This window comes from Acanthopagrus latus, chromosome 13 (assembly GCF_904848185.1).
Source record: "Acanthopagrus latus isolate v.2019 chromosome 13, fAcaLat1.1, whole genome shotgun sequence".
NCBI classification, from domain to species: Eukaryota; Metazoa; Chordata; class Actinopteri; order Spariformes; family Sparidae; genus Acanthopagrus; species Acanthopagrus latus.
In genome coordinates this window covers 15,592,892-15,616,996 of record NC_051051.1, presented here as the reverse complement: position 1 = coordinate 15,616,996, position 24,105 = coordinate 15,592,892, and the positions used below count along the sequence as shown (strand labels likewise).

The following is a 24,105-nucleotide window of genomic DNA, read 5'->3' as shown; positions in this document are numbered from 1 at the left end:
CGTTTGTGCCCCAACAAAAGAGTAATTATACATCTGCTGCTAAGTCAAACAGTTGTGTTTTATTTACCTCATCCTATCTGTTGTTTTGGGGGGGATTTGCGATGTGACCAGTGACTCACGGAGACAGATTTGTTTGTTCCATATGTGAAGGGAATAATCAGATTGTGTGTTAGCAGGCCGCCATACAAAATGTTTGTCAGTGTAGCTTTTAATAATGGCCTCTATACAGCCACTGCAGGGAAGTGGCCCGCTGGTTGTGTACTGTGTTTAACAACTGTACCATTTTGACTGAAATGCTGCTTCAGTTGTATTGTTTTCTGGTCGCAACCAAAGAGCAACCTTTAACCTATACCATGATGAAACTCAGCAATTCTTATGGATGATGGAACCCATTCATAACCATCTGGAGGAACTCAAACACGTATGGGCTTTCAGTGTTCAACAAATGAGGCTCTACATTGTTCTTAAAAAGTTGACGATGATTATTAGAGGCAGGGCTGAATCGGTAAGTACAAAGTATCAGTCAGACGTGCATGCTGACCCTGTGAGGTCAGCCGTTATAGCTTTGTCAAGGCCGATACCGATTATTAGAAAACAAGGAGACCAAACATGTTAATTTGCAGCAAAATTGAAACCCAAAGTTTCAAACAACCACTAATGGAATAAACCTAAATGCAAGCACATAAAGTACTGTTCTTAAGGACAATTGCAGTTTCTGCTACTTCATACCTCCTCTCCACCGAAATCATGTGATGAATTTAATGAAATAAATACATACAATACATTACTTTGCAGATTCAAATTACATTACATGTTTATAGGCTTTTAATTGTGACGTTTTACCAATTAGATGATGTTGTGGGCGGGACATTGTATAAGAAGCTGCTGCATCAGAGCCAAAGCAGCACATTTTTAAGTGCTATGTAATTGGCAGTCTGACAGAAGAATCACTGACAAAAATGCTGACTATCAGCCCTAATGATTGGCCAGGGCCGATAATCTAAGCTCTACCCTGAGTATGCACCTTGAATGACTACAAATAATGAAAGACTACTGCAGCACTGATGGTGAAGGGATGATAAAAAGAGTTAAATGACATTTCAAACACTGAATTGTCTAACCACTGTACACCAGCAGCAGATCCTACTTTAGATTGAAGCTCATTAAGAATGTTGTTTGAAAGATGATGCTCACGCGATCTGACTATATTCAGATGATCTTACTTAACTTAGACACAGATTAGTATTAATTAATTTTACAATTTTACAACATGACCATATGGGTTCATCATTTTATTTTGTGTTGGTGGATGTGTTAATCTGACCATGCTGAATAAATGTAAATGTTTATATTGCAGTGGTCAAACGTATGTACGAATGTTAGTACAATTCTGTAGTATTTGTACATTACTGGAGTAATTCTGTTTTATGCTACTTTACACCACTGCATTTCCTTGTTACATATTGTAGTGCACTGACTTACTTTGTCAATTAAGATTTTACTTACAACAGTTTATAACTTCTCAGCCAGACAGCATGAGCACATTAACACATGCATCACTGAAAGGTCTCTTTCATGTTAATGCAGCATTCACCTTTAGCAGGCGCTTTTGCCCGAAGCGACTTACAGTAATTCATACATTCATACACTGATGGTGGTGGTGGCTGCCATCCAAGGTGCAGACCAGCACATCAGAAGCAGTTTGGGGTTCAGTATCTTGCCCAAGGACACTTCAACATGCAGACCAGGTGAATCAAACCAGTGACCCTCTGATAACAACACACTGGCTCTACCCCTGAGCCACATGTGTACACATCAGTTGTAATAATCCAACAATATTTAACATATTAGCTTTGCATGGAAACATTTAACCTAGCATCTACTTTTACTTTTTTATTTAGTAACATCTAAAGTGCAAGACTTTACCTTCTTATAGAGTATCTTTATACCTCAATTTATGTAAAGGATCTGAGCACTCTTCCAAACACTACTACTGTGATGGTGAGCCAAAGACGACAACTGAGACAATAGGACCAGGATACCACTGGGGAAGATACATCTATCTGGCTTGCATGTCTCGATACCAAACAAGGCAACATTTTAATCATTAATATGGACATTGTAAGAGAACCACAGCGGCAAAGGAAGACAGGGCATTGCACTGACTTGTGTAATGTTATTTTGCTGGTGTACTACGTAATAGTGATAATAATGGTAAAATCTGAATATGAGTGCTATGTATCATGTTGCAGAGATGTCTACTGAAGTTACAGTTGTCTACCAGCTCACCCCTGCCCGTCCTGTCTTGTGATACCACTTTGTACCAGCGGGAGGCGTTAGTCTGATAGTCCCGTAGTTTCAACTGGGGGATACGACAGCAGTTAGCATAATAAATGAGCAAAATAAACTACCAAAAGTTCAAGAATTCATATTCTCTTACTTCCATGTTTCTCACTAAACAGAAAAATACAACCACGCATCTGAATTCAGAATCTCTTTTTTATCGAACTAGACGAGCATTAACACGCTGTTCATGCTTAGGCTGCCAAATCTAGTTGAGCGGGGCCCCCATCGCCCGTGGTGACCCCCACTGGACAAACTGCAGAGCTGCTGGCTCCACGGCTGCCTGAGCCATGAGCTACTCCGCTAAAGATAGCTAGCTACAGACAGAACGCTTGCGAAGAGCAGCAGTTGTCAGTTACTCTGGTGGTATGCTGCCCCCTATGTTTACAGAGCTGCCATAGAATTCTGCCCGTAATTATACAAATTATACCTTTAGTACAACTTGATCATATCATATCATGTTTTTGTGGCTGTTTCTTGAGTCTCTGCAGTTATCAACATAATCGAATGACTATTTCGTATTTTGTCCTGACCTGATGAAACACCGAGCAAAATGTGTTTGAATTATCAAAATGTATTTCTAATTTATCTTTAAAGCACCTCGGTCCACATGGATTATTGTTTCAGCGTTCCCTATTAATAAATCAGCCGTCATCATAATGGTAAAGGCGGAAATGAAGGTTTAGTCTGTGGTGAGAGGGGAACGCTGAAGTAAAAGTAGCTTTTCTATATTTGTAAGCACAGATGGCTTGAACAAATGCAAAGTAATAGGCCCAAAACACTGATTTAACAACCTAGGAGAAGGGACACTAAGGAAACGTATACTAGCCTTGTCTGTATACTGTAAGCCAGCTGTCCTGCACGAGTCCGGAGGAGGACTAAAGAAAAAGTGGATTGCCTGAGTAGGCACAGATGGCCTCAGGACACAAGACAAGAGTTTCCAAACACTGACTTTATAACCTGTGAACGGGCAGAGACAGTAAGAATTTATAAGACACAGTACAGTATTCTGTCTGTATTATTGTTGGCCAGTGATTTGCCTAATAATTCCGCATGCCCCTCTGACTCAGCCCATACATTTGCTCATTGTTAATGTGGCAGGCCTGTGTGCATTACTTTGGTACCCTATAGTGCTTCAGCATCCAGCATCGTAATGAGACCAACTAATCAACTAAATGACATGCATACATTTGCGGCACCGACACGTACGCACTCACATACACACACAGGACATCACAGCCCACCAGACAGCCATTCCACACCTCCCATTGTCCAAAAGTCAGACAGCAGGCTGGGGCTGCAGAAGTGGCCACAGCAGGCTGACTTCTCCCCCGAGGGCCTGCCTGACTCAGATCTGCAGCTCCCCCCCTCTCTCTTTCTCCAAGTGTCCTTAGGGAGAGGGATCTCCAAGCTGCTGTGGGCTGGAGATGAGGCAGATGCCGGCCACTCGAACTAATGGGAGGTCCGGGGGGGATGACATGACTCCTCTTTTGGTTCCCATGCCCCGTGGCACGCTCATGTCACACTCCTGCAAGTAATACACATGATAACAGCGGAGAGGGTGCACTGTCCATCTGCTCTCCCGACACAAAGACACACATCCTCCTCCACAGAGAGCCGCGGCAGGTACTGTGGACGGACAACACACACTTACAATGAGCGTCTCTGCTTACGAAATAGAAGATGATGTTTGAGGCCGTGTGTGTGACATTAGGGTTGGAGGATGTAAGAGATATGATGTATTGGAACATGTGCTACACATGCATACACATGTGTGCACACACATGCACACACACACAAATACACACACAAATACACACACACACACACACACACACACACACACACACACACACACACACAGCGATTGATACAAGTGTCAAAAACGTAATTATGGATTTTGGAAACAGGTGTGCTTCAGCTGGGCCCTGTATGAAAATGATTCTGGGTGAGGATTTTGTATTTTTGTCTTTTTGCTGAAGTGACTGTATTCAATTCTTTTCAGGAAAACAGGAGAGGGGCTTTTATCTTTTCACATCCCAGATTTATGCTTCACTCCATTCTTCTGATTTATCGTTTGATTTCTTTTTCATGGGTTTTCCTTCAATATACTATTCTCAAGGGGCATTATGTGGTTTGGGAGAAGACATTCAATCTCATAATAGTAATATTTTCAATATCAATGAGGTAATAATACAAACTCAGAAATATTAATCATTTCCATAAATGACTAAACAAGCTGTTCTCAGTGGAAAATAAAGTCCCCAAAACACTGTTTGAAGCAAGAAAATTGGCAGGGTCCGCCACATATAAACAAAGTGAAACAGTATGCAATTATGCTTTACTTTAAGGTTGGTTGGTTTATTCAGTCATGAAAATGAAGAGTTTGTTTATTTAGTTTTTAAGACATAAAAAAAATCAGTCAATATCTTTCTCCTCTGATTAAGTATTACAGGTTGTAGGGCCTTCTTTTTTTTTCCCATTTTGTATGAGCGGACATAGAAAATTCCTTCCCCCTCCTGTCCAAATCATTTTCCCACAAACTTTTGCATTTAAAAAAACAGAAGTCAAAGCAGATATATTTGTCCAAGACCAACTTTGCACAAGTCTGTTGTCTTGTCAAGACAAGGATTCAAATGTCAACCTCAAATAATAATAAGTGCAAAGTACACTGGTACTACACCCAATCCATTCAGTAGAGCACAGTTTAAAAGTTACAGCCCTGTTTGGTGCTCGCCCACAAGACTATACTCTATAGATTATACTATGCTGTTTCTTTTACGTAGCTCACTTCTAGCTAGATGTGTCTTACTTCTAAAAGCAATAACTATTCAACTTTTTAAGCAATGCTGGCAAAAGATACTTGATTGTTGAGTCTCATCTCTAGATTCGGCGTGGAACCTGTACCATTAGCTCAAAATGTCGACTTTAAATTCGGGATGCAGCTCAACAATCAACTGTCCAGGAAGTTACAAATGAATGATTTAAATGGAAACATGTATCATAAAATAGCCACAGTGGATGGATCAAGGATGTATTATATTATACGTCGTATTATATATTTCGCATCAAGCTAGAGAAGAATAGATTTACAAATGAAAGGTTCACTGAGAATCCGCTCAGAAACTCAGAAACATTTTTTTCTGGATTATGTAAAGACCTTAACAGCTCCTCCGGAAGATGGAGATACCTAAAGTCAAAGGATGCTGGATAAAATGTTACTTACACGTCACACACACACAACACACACACACACACACACAGTTTCTTTGTTTGTCAGTAGGATTACACAAGAGCTACTGAATGGATTTGCATGAATCTTGGATGGAGGGTGGGTCTTGGCCCAGAATAGACCCCATTAAGTTTTAGTTTAGATGGTGGGATTTTCTTTTTTACATTTCTTTTTAACACTATGAGTTAGGGTGCTGTTCAGCATTTCATTTTTCTTGACCTAAAAATGCAGGCGTATTTAGGTGGTTACGATTTGAGGCAGGTCCAAATACAAATCCGATTCAGCAATTTTTAAATGTGTTTTATTTGATATCGGATCAGGCTTGATCACGGGGACTGTTGGGCCTTGGCGGAGGTATTTGCTCTACAGAGTGCCGTTCTAATTTGTACTGCATTCAGAATGTCCCCAATACTCACTTTGTATTCGACGATAAACAGCTATATGAGAATAAAAGAGCTGACTCTGAAAATACACTCAGATTATTAAAAGATGATAAAATGAGAGAGCCCACTGCTCATACATCATAAGGTAGGAGTGCACAATTAGGGAACATGTTTGGGACTGTTTTACTATTATCTGTACTAACTGAGAAAATAAAATGTAACCTTCGATGACATTTGTCATTTCAGTGCATTCCCTAATTCAGTCAGGGATGCCCTGTGGTTCAGAGGTCCTCAGACCCTTTTTTAGGACTCGAAGTTTGAAATAAAAGTTTGTGAAGACCACAAGACCTGCAAAAGGCTGCTGACTAAGCCCAGCCACTTAAACCGAGCTCACTTTACATACAACTGTGTTGTCAGTTTCCTCCCACGTTTGTACTGGTTGTGCTGCAAGGGAAGCGTGCCAGGAGATAACAGGGGGCCACTGCAGGCACGCGTCCCCTCTGCTCATTATAATATCAATCAGAGCCCCAGTCCCATCCACCGACCGTCACACACACACACACACACACACACACACACACACACACACACACACACACACACACACACACACACACACACACACACACACACACACAACGCGTGTGTGTGCGGTGTGAGGTGAATAATAACAAAACTGCTGAAACTGAGTTTAGTCACGAAGTTTGAAATCTTTGATTTCACGTCAGTGTGTGCAAATGTTTTTTTTTTCTTTTTTTTTCTTCTCCCACTAACAAAATGCATCTCAATATAAGTTCGTTATTTTTTCAGGCTCTTAAAACTCCTTAAACCTCCTTTTTTTTCTTTTTTTTTTTGCTCTGTTAAAGTCGGTCATACAGGTTTACACCAGTGCTGATGGCTGGATCAGATCCAGCGAGTCAAGAACGGTTTAGGTGTGTTTATCCTCCACCACAGCCCTGCCAGCGACAGGTGCTGAGACCGACCAGTCCTCCTCCCTAAATCAATAAGGGGGGAGCGGTTTGTGTGACAGTGTGTGTGTGTGCGTGCGTGTGTGTGTGTGTGTAGGGTGGGTTGGTGGGGGGACGCTTTGGGGAGACAATAGCCGGGTTTGGAGCCCCACACGGTCGACCATGTGCCGTTGATTACCATACAGCTGTTCGCATGAGGACCAGACAAAGGCAACATGATAGTCCAAACTCTGCAGGACTCCCCCCCCCCGCACACACACACACACACACACACACACACACACACACTCACACACACACACACGACCAGCAACCCCCCCCCGCGCGCCCTCCTCCAGGCTCAGGAGCGCAGCAGAAGAGGTCTGAATAGCTGCGAGACGCACAATGCGGTCTTATCCGGGGGGCCTGCCCGCTCTTTGTCACCTCACACGCGTCAGGACAATTATAACGTTGGTTGTAAAGAGAGAAAGGGCTATTCTTCCCCGCTTCCTTCTGATCTTTGTTTAGTGTAGGCAAGCTCCAGAGTAAAAATGAAAAATAAAAACGTCGCAAACAATGATCTGTGAGCCCGGGACCGCTCAATGTGTTAGAGTTAATTGTCCAAGTGTGTGTGTTTGGCCGCCATCAGAAAGTGTCCTGGCACGCTCAGAATCTGAACGCCTAAATATCTGTATTTACTCTTGGACGACACTATTTTAATACCAAAGTCGCCAGTGTTGAAACCACCAATCACATGTCCCGTTATGGAATTTAAAAAAAAAAAAAAAAAAGTTTCTTCAATTAAGATTCACTGGAACTAACTTTATTGTTAAACTATTTCAAATTGGCCACATTCCGTTCCCTCAGCCACCATTTCACAGATTCATGCACATATACTAACGCCGGCCTCTTATGCATATTCCTATCAAGAACCCTGGCCAGGTGTAATGTGGGTTGTCTAAATCCCCAGGCAGGTCCCCCCCGTGTCAGGCTGCTCCCCTGAGGTCTGCTCCGGCTCCACCTCTTTGCCCGTGACGCGCAACATCGGACGGTATAAAACCATTCAGCGTCTTTTGCACAGCAGAACCAAAACAAGAGGACCGTAAAGAAGGAGGACCACCGGGAGAAGACCATCAGAAGAAGACACGGAGTTTAGGAGACATTAACAGGATCGCATTTTTTCAAAGTGATGAAACTTTTTTGAGTTTTTTTCTCCACATCTTTTGGGAATACATTTTTTTTTTTGCGCACTTCGAACGCGGACATCCACGTTGGAACTGGGAAGCAGACTCTGAGAAGACATGGCGCATCTACACCTGAGATACCTCTTGGCTTTGGCCTTGGTGCACGTTGTGAGTTGGCTTCTTGTGTGTGCTCACGGTAACGATCCCAAAAATGTCTTTACGCGCAGCGCGTCTGATGTCACTTCTCTGTCTGTCCCCGCAGGTTTTGTCCTCTGGTGTGTTCGAGCTCAAGATCCATTCCTTCCACACGGCGCAGCGCATCTGCAGAAGACACAGGGACTGCCACATATTCTTCAGGATTTGCCTGAAACACCCGGAGGATGTGATCTCCGCAGAGCCACCTTGCACCTTTGGCACCGGACACACCAACGTCATCAGGGCCGATCACACCTCGATCTCCAGCAGCGCTCCCATCAGGGTGCCCTTCCACTTCAAGTGGCCGGTAAATAGAAATACAGAGTCACACACACACACACACACACACACACACACACACACACACACACACACACACACACACACACACACACACACACACACACACACACACACACACAATTATGGCATTGTTGAGGTCTTGGAAGTGATATATTATAGTTTTATTTAAATGTAAGGATTAAGGTTAATCGTGTCGTTTGTCTTTGTATTTATCCAAGTCTTCAACTGCGTAAAATACACGTTTTTCTCTGTTCCAGGGGACATTTTCATTGATCATTGAAGCTTGGAACGCTGAATCTCCGACTGAATACACAGGTAGGTTCTTTCTTTCTTTCTTTCTTTCTTTCTTTCTTTCTTTCTTTCTTTCTTTCTTTCTTTCTTTCCAAGATGAACCACATCCATGCCATACAAGCAGCATCCTTTGCAAGACCATTTATTCAAAACCTTCCTTTTTTTTTTTTTTTTACCCTCTAGACAACCAAAACAACCTTGTGAGCCGTCTGGCGACCAGGAGGAGACTGGCCATCGGCGAGGACTGGTCCCAGGACGTGCACTTCGGCGAGCAGAGCGAGCTGCGCTACTCCTACCACGTCTTCTGCGACGAGTACTACTTCGGAGACGGCTGCGCTGAGTACTGCAGGCCGAGGGACGACACGCTGGGCCACTACACCTGCGACGAGGAGGGCAACCGCATCTGCCTGGAGGGCTGGAAGGGAAACTACTGCTCTGAGCGTAAGTGAATGTTGATTTGTTGCCCGTGCGCCTTTGGGCAAGACACTTGAATCCCGCTGTAGTTCCCTGGGTGCAGTTCAGTGTCTAACCTGTGGAGGGAGCCAGTGAAGACATCATAATGTCCCTGAACACATATTCTACATGGGTCTGAAGTGTCTCTCTGTCATAGACTGCCATCTCATATGGCATCATAGAATTAAAATGTATCTTTTTTTATTTAGTGAAGGCCTCAAATGTCCAACAATAGCCTAATGCAAACTGCTTTTTAATTAGATGACTTAAAATCAGTAGAAATAAATGGTGTTCTTTTGGAACATAAAGAAAATTGCCCCTGAGAAATTAACCAAACATGCTGAAAAATCTCACAACGTTACAGAAAGTGAGACAAAATTCCCCGAGCCGTCCCATCATCTGACAAACCAACACGACGACACACAGACAGGGATGAAAACAAAACCTCCCTGCTGGAAGTAAAACAAAAACAAAAACGTGAAAAGGACTGAAACTTTCTCAAACGTCTTCTCCTCTTGTAAAATTGGAAGATTAGACTGAAGAAAAGTGAGTCTTGTCTTAATACTCAGCTTGTGGCTGATGTTTGATCTCCTACACACACACCATGAGCAGGAATCTTTTCTGGCACTGTAAAGTATTTCCTTCATCAGAGAGATGTCCCATGGTGTTGTGTTTTACTCCTTTGCAAGGCAGTCTACAGTGATCCATCTGCCTTTTGTTCTCGATTACAATGAGAGAAAGAGCCGTGGCCCCCGTTGCACACACACATTTTTCAAGGTGATCTGGGTGTGTTTGTGTGTGTGTGTGTGTTGGAGAGAGCGAAAGAGGAGATAAAAGAAAGCATTTTTCTCCGGCAGTGTGCCTGCCAGCTGCTTGGCTTAATACTTAACCAACAGTGAAGTCTGGAGCGGGGCTGGGGTCAGACAGGGGGCCCTGTACGTGTGTGTGTGTGTGTGTGTGTGTGATGTTTGAGAAGGCGTGCCCATTGTAATCACACACCCTCCCTCTCCCCTCTCCTCTCCAGCCATCTGCTCGGCGGACTGCAGTGAGAAGCACGGCTACTGCGAGGCCCCAGGGGGCTGTACGTGTCGCATGGGCTGGCAGGGCCCCTCCTGTAATGAATGCGTCCGCTACCCAGGCTGCCTCCACGGGACGTGCAGCCAGCCGTGGCAGTGTAACTGTCAGGAGGGCTGGGGGGGCCTCTTCTGCGACCAGGACCTCAACTACTGCACCAACCACAAGCCCTGTGCCAACGGTGCCACCTGCACCAACACGGGCCAGGGCAGCTACACCTGCACCTGCCGGCCCGGCTTCGGAGGCACCAACTGCGAACTGGAGACCAACGAGTGTGACAGCAACCCCTGCAAGAACGGAGGCAGCTGCAATGTGAGTAAAACATTTTTGATTGTATAGTCATCCCCACTTCTTACATTCAGACAATTATATTCTGTATTACAAGTGTTGTGATGTGATCTATTTGAATATGCAAATTGGACTATCTAATTAATTATGCACACATTTGCATAAATGTCCAGAATAGAAATCTCAAATAACATACACATTTCAATGTATGTTTTAGACGTTTTCTTTTCTCTTGTCTGAAAAAATAAAAAATAAAAAAAATCTCAAATTCGACTAGGGCATACATTTTTTTAAAAAAAAGGTTTTCACCTGTTGTGTCTCCCCAGTACAATACTACAAAGGTTGCAATAAAGGAACAGCGCTATCACAGATCATATCAGATCAACATTATTGATCCCTGCAGGGAAATCTACGAGTCACAACAGCAGAAATACAACCCAAGTCACTTAAAGATAGTCGCAAATAGCTTTCACAATCTTATTCACTAACACCGCAGTCCCACAAACAGTAACACATCACACATAAAACAACTCTGCTTTTTGTTATTTCTACCCTAACCTAAAGGCTCTTCTTCCTCTGTCCACAGGACCTTGAGAACGACTACTCCTGCACCTGCCCACAGGGCTTTTACGGAAAGAACTGCGAGATCATTGCAATGACGTGCGCTGACGGCCCCTGCTTCAACGGCGGCACCTGCGTGGAGACGATGACCGGAGGCTACACCTGCCGCTGCCCTCCCAGCTACACCGGCTCCAACTGTGAGAAGAAGCTGGACCGCTGCAGCAACAGGCCCTGTCTGAACGGTGAGTGGGCCCCTATCTGGCGACACCTTGTGGCCGAAGTTGTTCACTTTTTTTTGTGTGTGAATAAACATTACTGTCGGCGTCCCTGCGTCATACACCTGCAGCAAATTACAGTGTTAAATGTAATCCTGTTAACACTCCTGCTGTAAAAGAGTGCTTGTCCCCGATCTCTTGGATGCTGAACTGAACATCTCTCCCTCCTGCAGGTGGTGAGTGTCTGGACCTCGGCCAGAGTGTGCTGTGCCGCTGTCAGGCAGGCTTCACTGGTGCCAACTGCCAGGTCAACATCGACGACTGTGCCTCAACCCCCTGCCAGAACGCCGGAACTTGCCAGGACGGTGTGAATGACTACACCTGCTCTTGCACCCTGGGGTACACCGGCAAGAACTGCAGCGTGCGCTCGGACGCCTGCGGCGAACGTCCATGTCAGAACGGTGGCACTTGCTTCACCCACTTCACCGGGCCAGTGTGTCAGTGTCCCAAAGGCTTCATGGGTCCCAGCTGTGAGTTCACGCTCCAGCCCAGTTTCAAGCCTGCTTTGCGCCAGACGTCCCAGCCCTCCTCTGCCACCCTCACCATCTCCTGCGTTCTGGCCGTCCTGGTGCTGGTTCTGGTGGCGGGTATCATCTTCTTGCGGAGGAGGAGGAGACTGCAGGGAAGGAAGCAGCTGAGCGACATCGCGGTCTACAATGACCTGGAAACGGTCAACAACCAGGGAGGGAGCGAGCGAGAATCCTTCCTCGGTCCAAACGGCATGTTCAAGATCAGCAACAGCACGGCTCGCCTCAGCCTCTCCCTCTGCCCCGATGGCAGATCCGGGTACAGGCACAGCCCCGTGGAGAGCAGCCTGGCCAGGGGCGAGCGTCAGGACTTCATGTGGAGGGACGAGGCCGGCCTGGGGTCCGGGGCGGGGCTCAGATGAAACAGAGAGAGAACACGGACGTTCACACAGGCGCAGAAGAATATTAGCACTTGTTGCTCCTCTCTCTTCATGCACAGTGAGGAGAGGAGCAGATCCATGAGCCGAAAATAAGTGCTCCGCTCATGATGAAGATAATGTACCATTAAAAATGTAAACAAAAGTAACTCATTATTGACAAATGAACTATTGTGATGAAGACGATTTACAAAGATTATTCAGAAAGTATATGGGGCAAAGCTCTTCCATGTTTAAGACCCAAAGAAACTAATAACACGAACCACTTTTCATGGACCTACAACACAAACCAAATACAGGAAGTCACAAAACTCTGACCACCTCTGGAAAACCTGCCCAAAAATAATATGTTCCATTGGGTTTTTGATTTGAATATGTTCACTTTGTTTAATTGTTTCCCTTTTTTTTTCTTAAAAAAAAAACGCAGAATTTTGGTTTTGCTTTTCAATCTCCCTTTTTGCCATTATTTCCTTATTGTGCGCACCATCATTTTTTATTCTTTATATTATTTATTTATTTGAAAACTTATGTTTATGGCTTCACTTTGATTGTCACAGATGTAGATCTATATATTTATATGATGCTGAATGAAGAACCGACGCTTGATGTTGTACCTGGATGTTTTATGGGCTGTGAGGGCTGCGTGAAATATCCCAAAGATGTTCAATGCAGGGATATAAAGAGAGAGTGTGTTTGATCACACAAAGTCAGCCATTACTGTAATTTATATATATATATAGCTTATATACTACTGATCACGTTGCTCCTTCATGTGCCATTTTGTGTTCATGCCAAAGTTTGTGTTACGTCACGTTTTCATCCATATTATTTAAGTTCATCATGTCGTGGTTGTGATGTGGAATAAAATATTGCTTTGATGCGATTCTGGGTTGAGGTCTCTGTTCTTCAGGATTGACGAGTTCGGTCTAGCTACCGGAGGACACGGATGTCAACAAAATGGTATGTAGCTCCTTGCACAAACACACTGTTTTAACTACTTTTTTATTCATTTTGAGTCATACACGCTACAGTGCTGTGTTGTAAGGTGTCTGCTGATGTTGCATAACTTTTGGGGCGAGATGTGGAGCATGTCAAGAAGCTTAAAACACAGTGTAAAGTTCTGACCCTGTGCTGTTAGCTGTCAATGCTAACGCTCCGTTCACGGAGCCCTGTAATGGTTGGACCAAATGTGTTCACATCTTCGGTACTGGCAAGTCAAGGGTAGCTTGAGCAATGAAGCTGCATGTTTAAATCGTCCAAAGTTCTCCTTTAATTGACTGATTTCCTGCGCAAAGTGTCATTCTGGCAATATGGCTACTTTGCCCTGGTTAAGCCATTAAAATTGATGTCATATCAAATGGTTACATATTTCCGGCCCGAGAAGATCTGCAGCCTAGGTGCCTATAGGTGATGTTTCTGTGGTACTGTCTGCATACATGTATGTGTCTGCATGTAGAATTACCCACTGGACACCTACACCAAAGGTACTCAGAAAATCACTTCAAATGTCCAGGCTGTAGTGCTGATTACAGAGGCACAACTTATTCCTGAGACTCACTCACTGAGAACACTCAAGAGGACGGAGAATCTGAATTTTTTTCTCCATTGCACACACACGAAAACTGGAACTATGCACACGACCCTGAAACCTTGAAGCTCATGTTTAAAAAAAAAAAAAACCAAGAGTCCAAACTGCCAAATAAGTGCAAGTCCATTGTTTTCACTCGACATGGACACTCTGAGTCACCTTCTTGCAAAACTCTAAAGACAAATCACATCATTTGGCTCCTCAGTTGACTCGGGTGACCTCGACTGTGTTGTTAAAAAAAAAAAATGGAGCAGCACTGAGGAAAGATGGCGAGAGCAAGAAGAGGAGTAAAGGGAGTAGGAGGATGGTGAGCCAACACTTTCCCAACTTTGGTTTGAACTCTGACAATGTTGCAATATCAACTGTGCGTTTACAGTGTGACTCTTGGGAGCTGGAGTGACTTTAGAACAATTTGGGCTCAGTGGATAAAAAAGATGTGCTGTGTATCTATTCTGATATGATTGTGTCAGTGTAATATTCATATGATATACTCACAGTGTCCACAATACAACCACAGTGTTTATACTACAGGTACCCTGACATTTCATAACCTATTCAGGCACAAACTCTAAATGGTAAAAAGAAGAAGAATAGAACATTTTTATGATAAGACAGTTTTATACATGATATTCGTGTGATAGCTGTGTGATTAGTTGTGGTGGTAAGAATCCCTTTTGACAAGAGAAAAGAGGGGTTTTGAGTTCAATTTTGCAAAGCAAGGCAAGTTTATTTGTGTAACCCAATTCAGACACAAGGCAACTCAGAGTGCTTCACAGGGGCATACAAAATACATTCACAGAAATGAAACAAATTGCATTCAAAATCGTTTTAAACCAGTAGGCAGAGATCAAGAAACAAAACATTAAAACAAAAGTTAAGACATAAAAAAGTAGGCTAAAATAGAATAGGTTTAAAAGAGAGGAGACTAGAAAATTAAAGTGACCCTGCAGTTCAGAGCACTGAAAGGCATCTCTTTATATCCCTGCAGTGAACATCTTTGGAATATTTCACACAGCCTGCAAAACATCCAGGCACAACATCAAGCGTCAGTTGTTCATTCAGCGTCATATAAATATAAATAAAACAATAGTGATAGTAATAATAATAATAGTAAATAATATAAATAATGATTTTGCGCTCAGTAAGGAAAGAATGTCCAAAGGAAGACTGAAGAGCAAAACAAAAGTTCTGTGTTTATAACTTTCGATTTGAACGGATAGCTCGCCCTGTACATGTATATAAATACTTGAGCCCTGCTGTATGTCACTGTGTGTGTGTGTGTGTGTGTGTGTGTGTGTGTGTGTGTGTGTGTGTGTGTGCGCGCGTGCCGTCGCCTCCCGCCCCCCCCCGCTATCTCCTCCTGCTCTTCGTGAAAAGACGAGAAACCAGTCAGACCAGTCCAGACCAGCAATGGCAGCCGACCGGACCGGGACGACGCTCGACGTTCACGCAGCAGACTTGGAGTCGTCTCCGGATCACGGCTCCAATGTCCCGAAGAGACACGCCCGTGTCACCGTGAAGTACAACCGGAAGGAGCTGCAGAAGCGGCTGGACGTGGAGAAGTGGATCGACGAGAGCCTGGACCGGCTGTACTCGGGTCAGGTGGGTCAGGAGGAGGCAGACAAACTGCTTAGACTGGTCTGCTTCTAAATACTGTGCACAGTGTTGTATAATAAGAATATATTCAATCCAAAGACTTTTTCAGTATTTTACTTAAGAGAATTTTATTATTATTATTTTTTAAAATATCTGCACTAAATCATGTAAAGTAGGGCAGAAAACTTCAAATGAAACTTAAAGTTACTACATATCATCAGGACTGGTGTGAGGAGAGGAGGGGGTGGGGCAGCCGTTCTCCTTACAAGGCCAAGCATCCTGTAAATGTTGGGTCCACTGCTGTCCCCCTCTCACAGATCTGTATTTGTCAAGGGCCTTTCTGCCTTAAATGGGCAGTGTGGGACCGAGGGACGGAAGAATGATGAGAAGGGGGAAGAGGGGAAAGTTACGGAGGAGGGAAAGTGCCGTTGTAGGTCCCTGGAGGAGGTAAACACAGTGCATCTGGCTGCTGAGGCCGCTGACAGGAGGTCAGGGACCGTTGGGGTGACGGGTGCAGGACAGCATTGTCGAAAGCCAGGGACAGTCTGTTGATTATCAGTAAACAGATCTGAGATTGTCACACTGATAAGGGCAGCTAGCTTTGTTCAACATGAGGAACACAAGTTTTTGTCCCATGCCACTGGCATATTCTCACTGGCCCTGTGTGCGAAAGACACATTTTCTGTAATATTGATGGGGAGAATTGTCGTCCAGGGGTTTCTGAAAATGATTTTAATAGTCTAAATTGGTTTTGTTGTTGTAGTATGGCCCAGGATGATAGCATAACTTCTCAGACCAGTGGTATTTAGTTGAACCAAGTCACGTCGCGCACGAGGCAGACAAACCCTTATCGTGAGTTGTTTGTTTTTTTTTATTCATTTTCTATTTCACTTTGTGCATATTTTTCTGATTCTTTTTCCTGTACTATTGCATCTATCATCGAGCTGTGGTAACAGATGAATGTACCCTTTGTGGGATAAAAAAAAAGCCAATCTTAAATCTTAAGTTTTAATTTCATGATTTTTTCTGGTGAGAAGGAGGTGAGAAGTGGTGTGTACAGAATTAGCTGGTGGGCTCTCGAGTTGGACTGCAGTAGGTGTCAAGGGCATAATTATACAGGCAGTGCAGCGCAGTGGTGTGGATGGGCGGGCGGGACTGTCCCTTTACTCGGCCGGCACAATGGCTGTTTGTTCACACAGAACAAGCCACTGTTACAGTGTTACGTGAGCACTGTGACTATTCAGCCCCCGGAGCCCAAACATACAAATGATGGACATGCAGCGTGTGCAGGCTCAGTCCAGAGTCTTCTGTCGCTCCTAAAATAAGGGAAAAATATTATTTACAGTTCCCTGGAATGAACTGTGTGTGTGAACCACTGAGTCCACCCTGATGGACCGACTCAGATGGACTGCACTGAGGGCTGCATGAAAAAAAAAGGAAAAATAAATCACATGCCAGACCTAATGATATGAGTCGCGCATAATTTCATTTCATTTCCACAGGGAAAAATCCAAAAAAAAACGCTGGTGATGTGATTTTTGCTGAGGTCTGTACCACAACAGCATGTTCCATTGCGCCCCTTAGGGCATCTCTGTGGCACAACAGTCCTTCATCTGCGAGAGTTATGTTGTGACACATCTTACCTTTATCAACTGTCCTTCCCTAATTGCCGTTTGTGTTCATGATCCCCAGAGGATGAATCATATGAACTTTCTCGTAGTGCCACCATTAGATTAACATTTGTGGTGTGGAATGGAAAAAGACTGATGGGCGCAGACTGTGGTATAGATATCCATGGTGCCCTAGATGGTGTATCCTGCTGGCTCTGGTGATCCCCTGAGTTTTTCTCCTACTGCCAGCATGAGTTTGACGTTGTTGCCGAACACATTCATGGTCCCCGTTTGATCGAAACAACTTTGAACCCCTGACCTATCATCTAGCGCCATCATCTAGTCAAAGTTTCATTGTGTCTCAAGTACAGCCTTACTGAGCTGCTAACATGGCTGTAGAATCACAAAATGGATAGATAAATAGATAAAATCATCTAATAATCTATTCCTTCGAATATGTGGATTTTTAAATATCAATTCTAGACTGAGTTGCATAGGTCTCAATAAATATCAGATTTGTGGGCTGAGTTACAGGGAACCTTATTTTCCACACCAAGCTTTTGGCACAGCATTTTCTATTGATGCAGCTATTATATAACCCTGTTTCAGAATATTTCACCAACTATAAAAGTGATATATGGTAGCACCGGCGCATCGGATTGGGGGGGGGGGGGGGGGGGGGCTATAGGGAAGGGCAAAGTCGTAAGCTAGATCAGTGTTGAGAGAATGAATAATGACTCAGAATTGTTTGTGTTCATTGTGTGTGTCCACGCTTACTTCAGGAGGGCGATATGCCAGAGGAGGTAAACATCGATGACCTGATTGACCTGCCCGCTGATGAGGAGCGAGTCAAAAAGTTACAGGTAACACGAACTGTTGGGACAAGAGGCTGCAGATTATTAAATAGGAACACTTATTTTTTAATTTTTTTTTTTTTTTATTTCAAGTTTTGTCATCAATTAGTCTCCTCTCACCTCATGGTGACAGATTCCACACCAACATGGATAGATTTTGTCTAGGATGTCACTCAAATAGGGTTCATATCAATAGTTGCTAGTGATAATGACAGGAACAGATTTTCGGGTGAAATATTGTAATGTTTATGGTATACTGGAATTGAATACATAATTATTTGACTGGTTTATTACAACATCAACCCCCCCCCCCATTTTTGTTTTTACAGGAGCTTCTTCAAAAATGCAGAAACAACACAGAGGTACGTTTCAACATGGAAATTACATTTCCAACCAGTCATTGTGATGCACACATTATTCATGCAAATGTACAGTACACCTACCTGCGTGGATACACACACACACTCACGCTGGTCACATGCAGCTAAACTGAAGCTGCACCTTCTGACATCTCGTCCCATAGTCATTCCACATGCCCCAACAATGGCTCTCTGTGCGCGTTCTCTTGCCTTTTTCTCTCCTTTTTAAGCCTGAAACAAAGAGTCCTTATGGACTCAAACGTCGTGGCCTGGTCAGAGATGCAAACACAGGCAAAGGAGCAGGGAGCGTCAGTGTAGCTGCTGCTTTTCTGTGCTTCTGATGTATCAACAAGGATAGGTTCACATCTTTTTCCAAATATATCAGAAACCGGTATATGTCTACGTGTACATTGGTGGTAACACACAAAGGAAGTTTTGTTTGAAGACTATAACCTTGATGGAAACTTGACTTTTATACCACCCCTGATCCTGGAAAAGTGGGGACGCTTTATGAAACATAAATAAATGTGTTGGAATGTGTTGCTGCCGTCAAATTCACAATAAGCACATATTTACAAAACATTAGGTATTAAATATGATGCCTTTGTACTATTTTCGATTGAGGATATGTCAAAAAGGATAAGCAAATTATCATATTCTGTTTAATGTCATATACACTGTCTGTTACTCTGTCTGTTGTGGCACTAGTTTCGTTTAATAGCCAGTATGGAGGAGTAATTACACCTAGCAAACTGTTTAACAAACTGTAGACATAAATATGTGAGAAGTAGTAAAAATGTGAACGTAGCCTCCTGCAGCTGAACTGGTTTGTGAGGAACATACCACACCGTGTTTCCTGAGTTTATAACTTAAGACATAAACAGACTCAAACAACACACAGGCCCGGGCGCTGGCTGACAGACGTGCTCAGAGCTGGAGTGAGGTCCTAACACGGCCGCAGACAAGACTCGGATTACCTAATGCTGATTTGTGTCTACACAAGAAAAGAAAAGTAAAGCGCATCAATCCGGAGTTTCGCTTACCTCTACTTGTGCTGTTGTCATAACACAACATATCTCAGTACTGTGTTTCTCATCAACATCGATCTACCACAGAGGCTCAGACACATCATTGTACAAAGTAAGAAGTAGGGGAAAAGTCAAAAATGTGCTCTTGTCTGGCATATTAGTTCGGATCCTGGTCTGTTGACTTATTTAGAGTCTTATTATGACCATTTGCCGCAGTCACTCATGAGCAACACATTTACAGCACAACACTTAAGCTTAGTGGGAACTCCCTCCTCAGCAGCCTTCGGGTCATCGTCCGGGGATTTCACCAAGGCCTTTTTCCATCTATGGACATACGAACACTCAACAAATTTGGCACCATCTCTGCTACCTCACTCATAATTACTGTTTATTTAAAGTTCGGATAAGGGCTGTATGTATATTGTTTTAGTAATTTGACCCTGGCCTTGGAACAATGGCAAAATGCCCACTCAGCCGCTTTATGTTCCCATCTTTCACATGTCAGAATTCGGTCACTACCTCCCACAAACTGGCACTCTACAGTATTTACAGTAAGTAACTGTGTTTATGATAGTAAATGCCAGTTCTATATTTCAGATTGCTAAGTTATAGCAACATTGTGTAACTCTTTTACCTATTAAAAATAACATGATCTGAATCATTTTAACGGTACAGTGTCTTGTAATAGGGTCAAGGGTGTCTCTGTCACAGCCACTACGCTCCCCCATCACTTGAGTCTGCACTGTGTAAATTCAGTGAGAGGGTTGGATTACAGTATTACATACATGTTTACTTCCAGGTACAAGTTTTAAACACATCACATTGTTATGAAATAATGAGTTTTGTTGTAGTTGGCACCATCTGACAAACTGTTACTGACCCGGGACTTGTATTTACAACAGTGGTGTAAACTGCGGCGGGTGCCAAATCACACAAGATGCCAGTTTCTACATAATGTTACTTTAATGTTATCTGTCTCAGATGAAATCAGCAATGAATCAATTGATGCTAATGCTGAAATTAGCACACAAAGAGAACCTCAGTGGCCGTAATGATGGGAAAGTGTGGCTAGTTGGTGTATTATTTTTTAAGGCAACCATGGAGCTCAGAGGAGTAAGACATGTGAGGCTTTGATACAGAAAATACTCAATCGTAGGATTCATTGTTTGATTTTCGGAAACCACTTGGGTGACTGGAAAATACTTGTCAAATAACAGGTAGTTGTACTGACAACGAGTCATATTGGAAACACTTTTTGCTTCACATTTTGCCCTGCTCCTCCTCCCCAGACCTTCATCAGAGAGCTGGTGGCAAAGCTGGAGGGAGTTCACAAGCAGGAGGAGCTGCAGACTGAAGGCATCGAGCATCCGGTCATCTGCCACAGCCACTACCGCCACGAGCCCTACCACTTTAACAACCCACACCAACAGCACCACGTGCACACCCGAGGCCAAAACCAGACCCTCTGACAACCAAGACACGCTCACACACACATACACTCTTAACGACATGAACACAAAAATGTCAAGGAAGTAAAAATCCAAGCTGAAACTTTAGAAGTACATTTGCCACATTTTTTTTTTTTTTTTTGCTGAATGTAAGACGAGTAGGTCGATACAACTGTTATCCATCTATACACTTAATATCTAACTACAGCCAGGGGGGCAATTTACTTAGCTTAGCATATATTGGACAGGTTTTGGCTCTGCCTACCAGCATCTTTTTAAAGCTCATTAATTAGCATGTTTTATCTTGTGTAGTTGTGATGACAAGACTGCAAGAAGTCACTGAGCCTGGCCAAGAAACAGTCTGCACAGAACCTGCCATGCATGTAGTTTTTACAATTTTGTTTTTGTAATGATGTATATAAGACAGGTTAATGAGCTTTAGAGATGCTGGTAGGCAGATTTTTTTTTACCTTTGGACGTACTCAGGCAAGCTGTTTTCTACTACTTATAGTCTTTATGTGAAGCTAAGCTAAGCTAAGTTGGTGGTAGTCTAATGCCATGCTCAGACCAAATATGACACAAATTATTCACTTCTAAATTATGCATTTGAAGCGAGTTGAAAATATTGAACTCAAGCGTAATATCTGTGTTGCGAATGCCTATCGGCATTGGCGTTCACACTAATGTCATGATGATAACATTGCTGAAGTCCGGACCTTCACGAATGACACAGAAGAAGAGGATAATAATCACTAATCCTGGCCGTTTGTGGACACCCAGAGCTGTATGATAAAACTAAATCTACTCGTACTGAGACAGGACAAAGAAGGAGCTGCCGTGGAGGGATGTGAGTGAGAATGTCAGGCTACCTGTTAAGTTTGGGAAATAGGTCTCAGCACTGCATAGCAAAGCAGAACCACATTCAGGGATAAGCATTTTAAAATGTGTTTGGTCCGAGCACGGCATTGTGTAAGACAGATGTCAGTGGTATCAGTCTTGTCTTTCCTCAAAACCCCCCCTTTACCAAAAAGGAGGGATTTGTGACAGCTCACATGGGTGGTGATTGGCGAAGACGTGACCAAAACATAGTACAAATCATTTATCAAATCTAAATTAGGATCCCATTTAGCACAAATACAGAAATACACATCATGTAAATATACATTTTTCCACTCAAAGAATCCCCCAAAATTGCCTTTAATTAGCATGAAAGCATTAGCACTCAAATTTACTTGACTGGAAAAATGATTCATCACCTTGTTCTTACAATTATTCTTACTCTCCATGTACATATAGTTGGATTTAATAGTTTCTGGCACTAACTGATGAAGTGTCTGATAAATCAGGATGAAGGAAAGTAACATCAATAAAAAAATAGAATAGATAGCTCTTACATTAAAATTAATATCGTGCTATGCGTTCAACATCACTGTCAGATCAACCACTGGTGGATTTCACACTAAAAACATCACTATCGGAGTTCAACACCAAGCTGTACTGTGACACAGTACGTTCCACCTTTCACTGAAGACATTAGCATTGTAGCTGTACCACATTTTAGATAACACCGCTAGATTGAATGCACTTATTCGACAAAAGTATGATGGTCATGAATGTGATTTATTGTCATGATTACACTGGAAATAATCCTGTTCCCATCACTGCTTTTTAATATTTTTGTCACTATTCCCCCCCCCCCCCCCCCTGTTTTAGACTTGTGTTTTTACTACATTTTTTTCAATGTTGAGTGTCAGAGACACCAGTCTTTTGCAGCAGTTGCTAATTAAACAATTTATTTTACTGTGGAATCATCTTTTATGTTTCATGTAATGATTCAGCATGTAATGTTTTTTTCCAGGTCAGAAAGAACTTAGAATATGTTAATTATTAACAGTCTGAAAGAAACTCTGAAATACTAGTTTACTGACTGCTCCTTTCTATCATCTTTGCTGTAGCTATTTGTGGCTGCAGCAACTAGCTGCTATTAGAAAATAGCTCAGTTAGCCCTAGAGGTAAGCACCACAACCTCAGATGGGAGGGGGGTCACCATGCTCAGCCATTCTCAGCCACCTCCCAGTGAACGTGGGCTTAGCACAGCTGCACACAGACGGATGCCAGTTTGAAGACAGAGGATGCAGTATGGAGGTGATTTACAGGTGCTCTGGCACAGATTACGAGTCTGGGGATCAGCAGCGGGCAAAAATGGTGTATACAGCCAGAATATGTGTAGGTCTTACTCTTTAAACTGAGGATTTACTTCAAATTTTGTTACCAAATTTTGCAGGAATGACACATGAACACAAATCAGTATATTCACACAACTGGCATATATAGAGTGCATACACCAAAATACAAATACAAAGTAAAATACAAATTTGTTGTAAAAAAAACAAACAAAAACAAATACCACCTGACCCTGCTGCCAAACACCCACACCCCACACTTCACCCTCCTCACCACAGAGGAACCCAGAGGTGATAGAATGGTCCTAAACTTTGACTTAAAAGTCAATAAATTCTTCTAAAAATAGGATTTACACTTACTTTGTCTAAAGGTGGCTATCACTTCTTTTCACAGTTTCCAAGTGTGACTCTTCAACATACCATTAAAGGTCATGTTGGCCATCAATTTATGATCTGGATGCTTTTGGACACCTGGACTACGCAGGACCTGCTATATGGATCCAAGTCCCCATCTACTTCAGTTGTTTAAGAGAATGCTGCAATGCTGTTTTGCAGTGAAGCTTGAGAAAGGTTTTGTGAACTACGAAAACTTTTGCGAGTAAGATATTACTGAATTGTCAATTGTCAACTTTCCCTTTAAGGGGGATGAGTGAGAATTCACAGAAGCCCAGTGGTTGAATAAGACACCCAACACATGATGAGATGGACTGGTAAAGTGAGATAAGGGACTAACTGGTTCAAGTCCATTCACTCTATTGTGGTCATGCCTGAGCAGCCAGGTGCACTATAGTGGGACGTGACTTCTTGTCCTACACCAGACTGTACACTGGGTGGCAGGAGGGAGCTGCAGTGAGGACAGTAATGTTCAAACAGTGATTCTTCCCTTGCTGACCTGTTTGCTTGTTTGTTTGTTTTTTTCTTCAATTTTCACAATACAACACAGAGCCATTTGCCCACACTCATATATCCCTCAGCTGGCTCGTCTTGCTGCTCTGTTCTTTATGTG

At 43.1% G+C, this 24,105-nt stretch overlaps 2 protein-coding genes across 3 annotated transcripts; both read left to right on the top strand.

Moving 5' to 3' along the window:
• Positions 1-7,973: 7,973 nt before the first annotated feature.
• dlb (deltaB) lies at positions 7,974-13,306 on the top strand. The gene is made up of 7 exons (XM_037119545.1): positions 7,974-8,257; positions 8,352-8,591; positions 8,845-8,902; positions 9,062-9,319; positions 10,356-10,717; positions 11,280-11,496; positions 11,703-13,306. The coding sequence occupies exons 1-7, from the start codon at positions 8,207-8,209 to the stop codon at positions 12,416-12,418; spliced, it is 1,902 nt and encodes a 633-aa protein (XP_036975440.1). The 5' UTR covers positions 7,974-8,206; the 3' UTR covers positions 12,419-13,306.
• A 2,084-nt stretch (positions 13,307-15,390) lies between these two features.
• Positions 15,391-22,724, top strand: ppp1r14aa (protein phosphatase 1, regulatory (inhibitor) subunit 14Aa). Of its 2 annotated transcripts, XR_005078737.1 has the most exons (5): positions 15,391-15,623; positions 18,010-18,090; positions 18,411-18,443; positions 20,758-21,164; positions 21,375-22,724. XR_005078737.1 is itself a non-coding variant. In XM_037120684.1 (4 exons), exons 1-4 carry the CDS (start codon positions 15,432-15,434, stop codon positions 20,935-20,937), a joined length of 486 nt encoding a protein of 161 aa, XP_036976579.1. In that variant the 5' UTR covers positions 15,391-15,431; the 3' UTR covers positions 20,938-22,724. The 2 variants fall into 2 exon arrangements, 1 of the variants encoding a protein (XP_036976579.1); XM_037120684.1 differs by having other exon boundaries at positions 20,758-22,724.
• Positions 22,725-24,105: the final 1,381 nt, after the last annotated feature.

Excerpts from the sequence above, each read along its gene's own strand:
- ppp1r14aa (XM_037120684.1), top strand. The coding sequence starts at position 15,432 with ATGGCAGCCGACCGGACCGGGACGACGCTCGACGTTCACGCAGCAGAC. Across the intron at positions 15,624-18,009 it reads ACCGGCTGTACTCGGGTCAG|GAGGGCGATATGCCAGAGGA; the intron begins GTGGGTCAGGAG and ends CGCTTACTTCAG. Across the intron at positions 18,091-18,410 it reads AGCGAGTCAAAAAGTTACAG|GAGCTTCTTCAAAAATGCAG; the intron begins GTAACACGAACT and ends TTGTTTTTACAG.
- dlb (XM_037119545.1), top strand. The coding sequence starts at position 8,207 with ATGGCGCATCTACACCTGAGATACCTCTTGGCTTTGGCCTTGGTGCAC. Across the intron at positions 9,320-10,355 it reads GGGAAACTACTGCTCTGAGC|CCATCTGCTCGGCGGACTGC; the intron begins GTAAGTGAATGT and ends TCTCCTCTCCAG. Across the intron at positions 10,718-11,279 it reads AGAACGGAGGCAGCTGCAAT|GACCTTGAGAACGACTACTC; the intron begins GTGAGTAAAACA and ends CTCTGTCCACAG.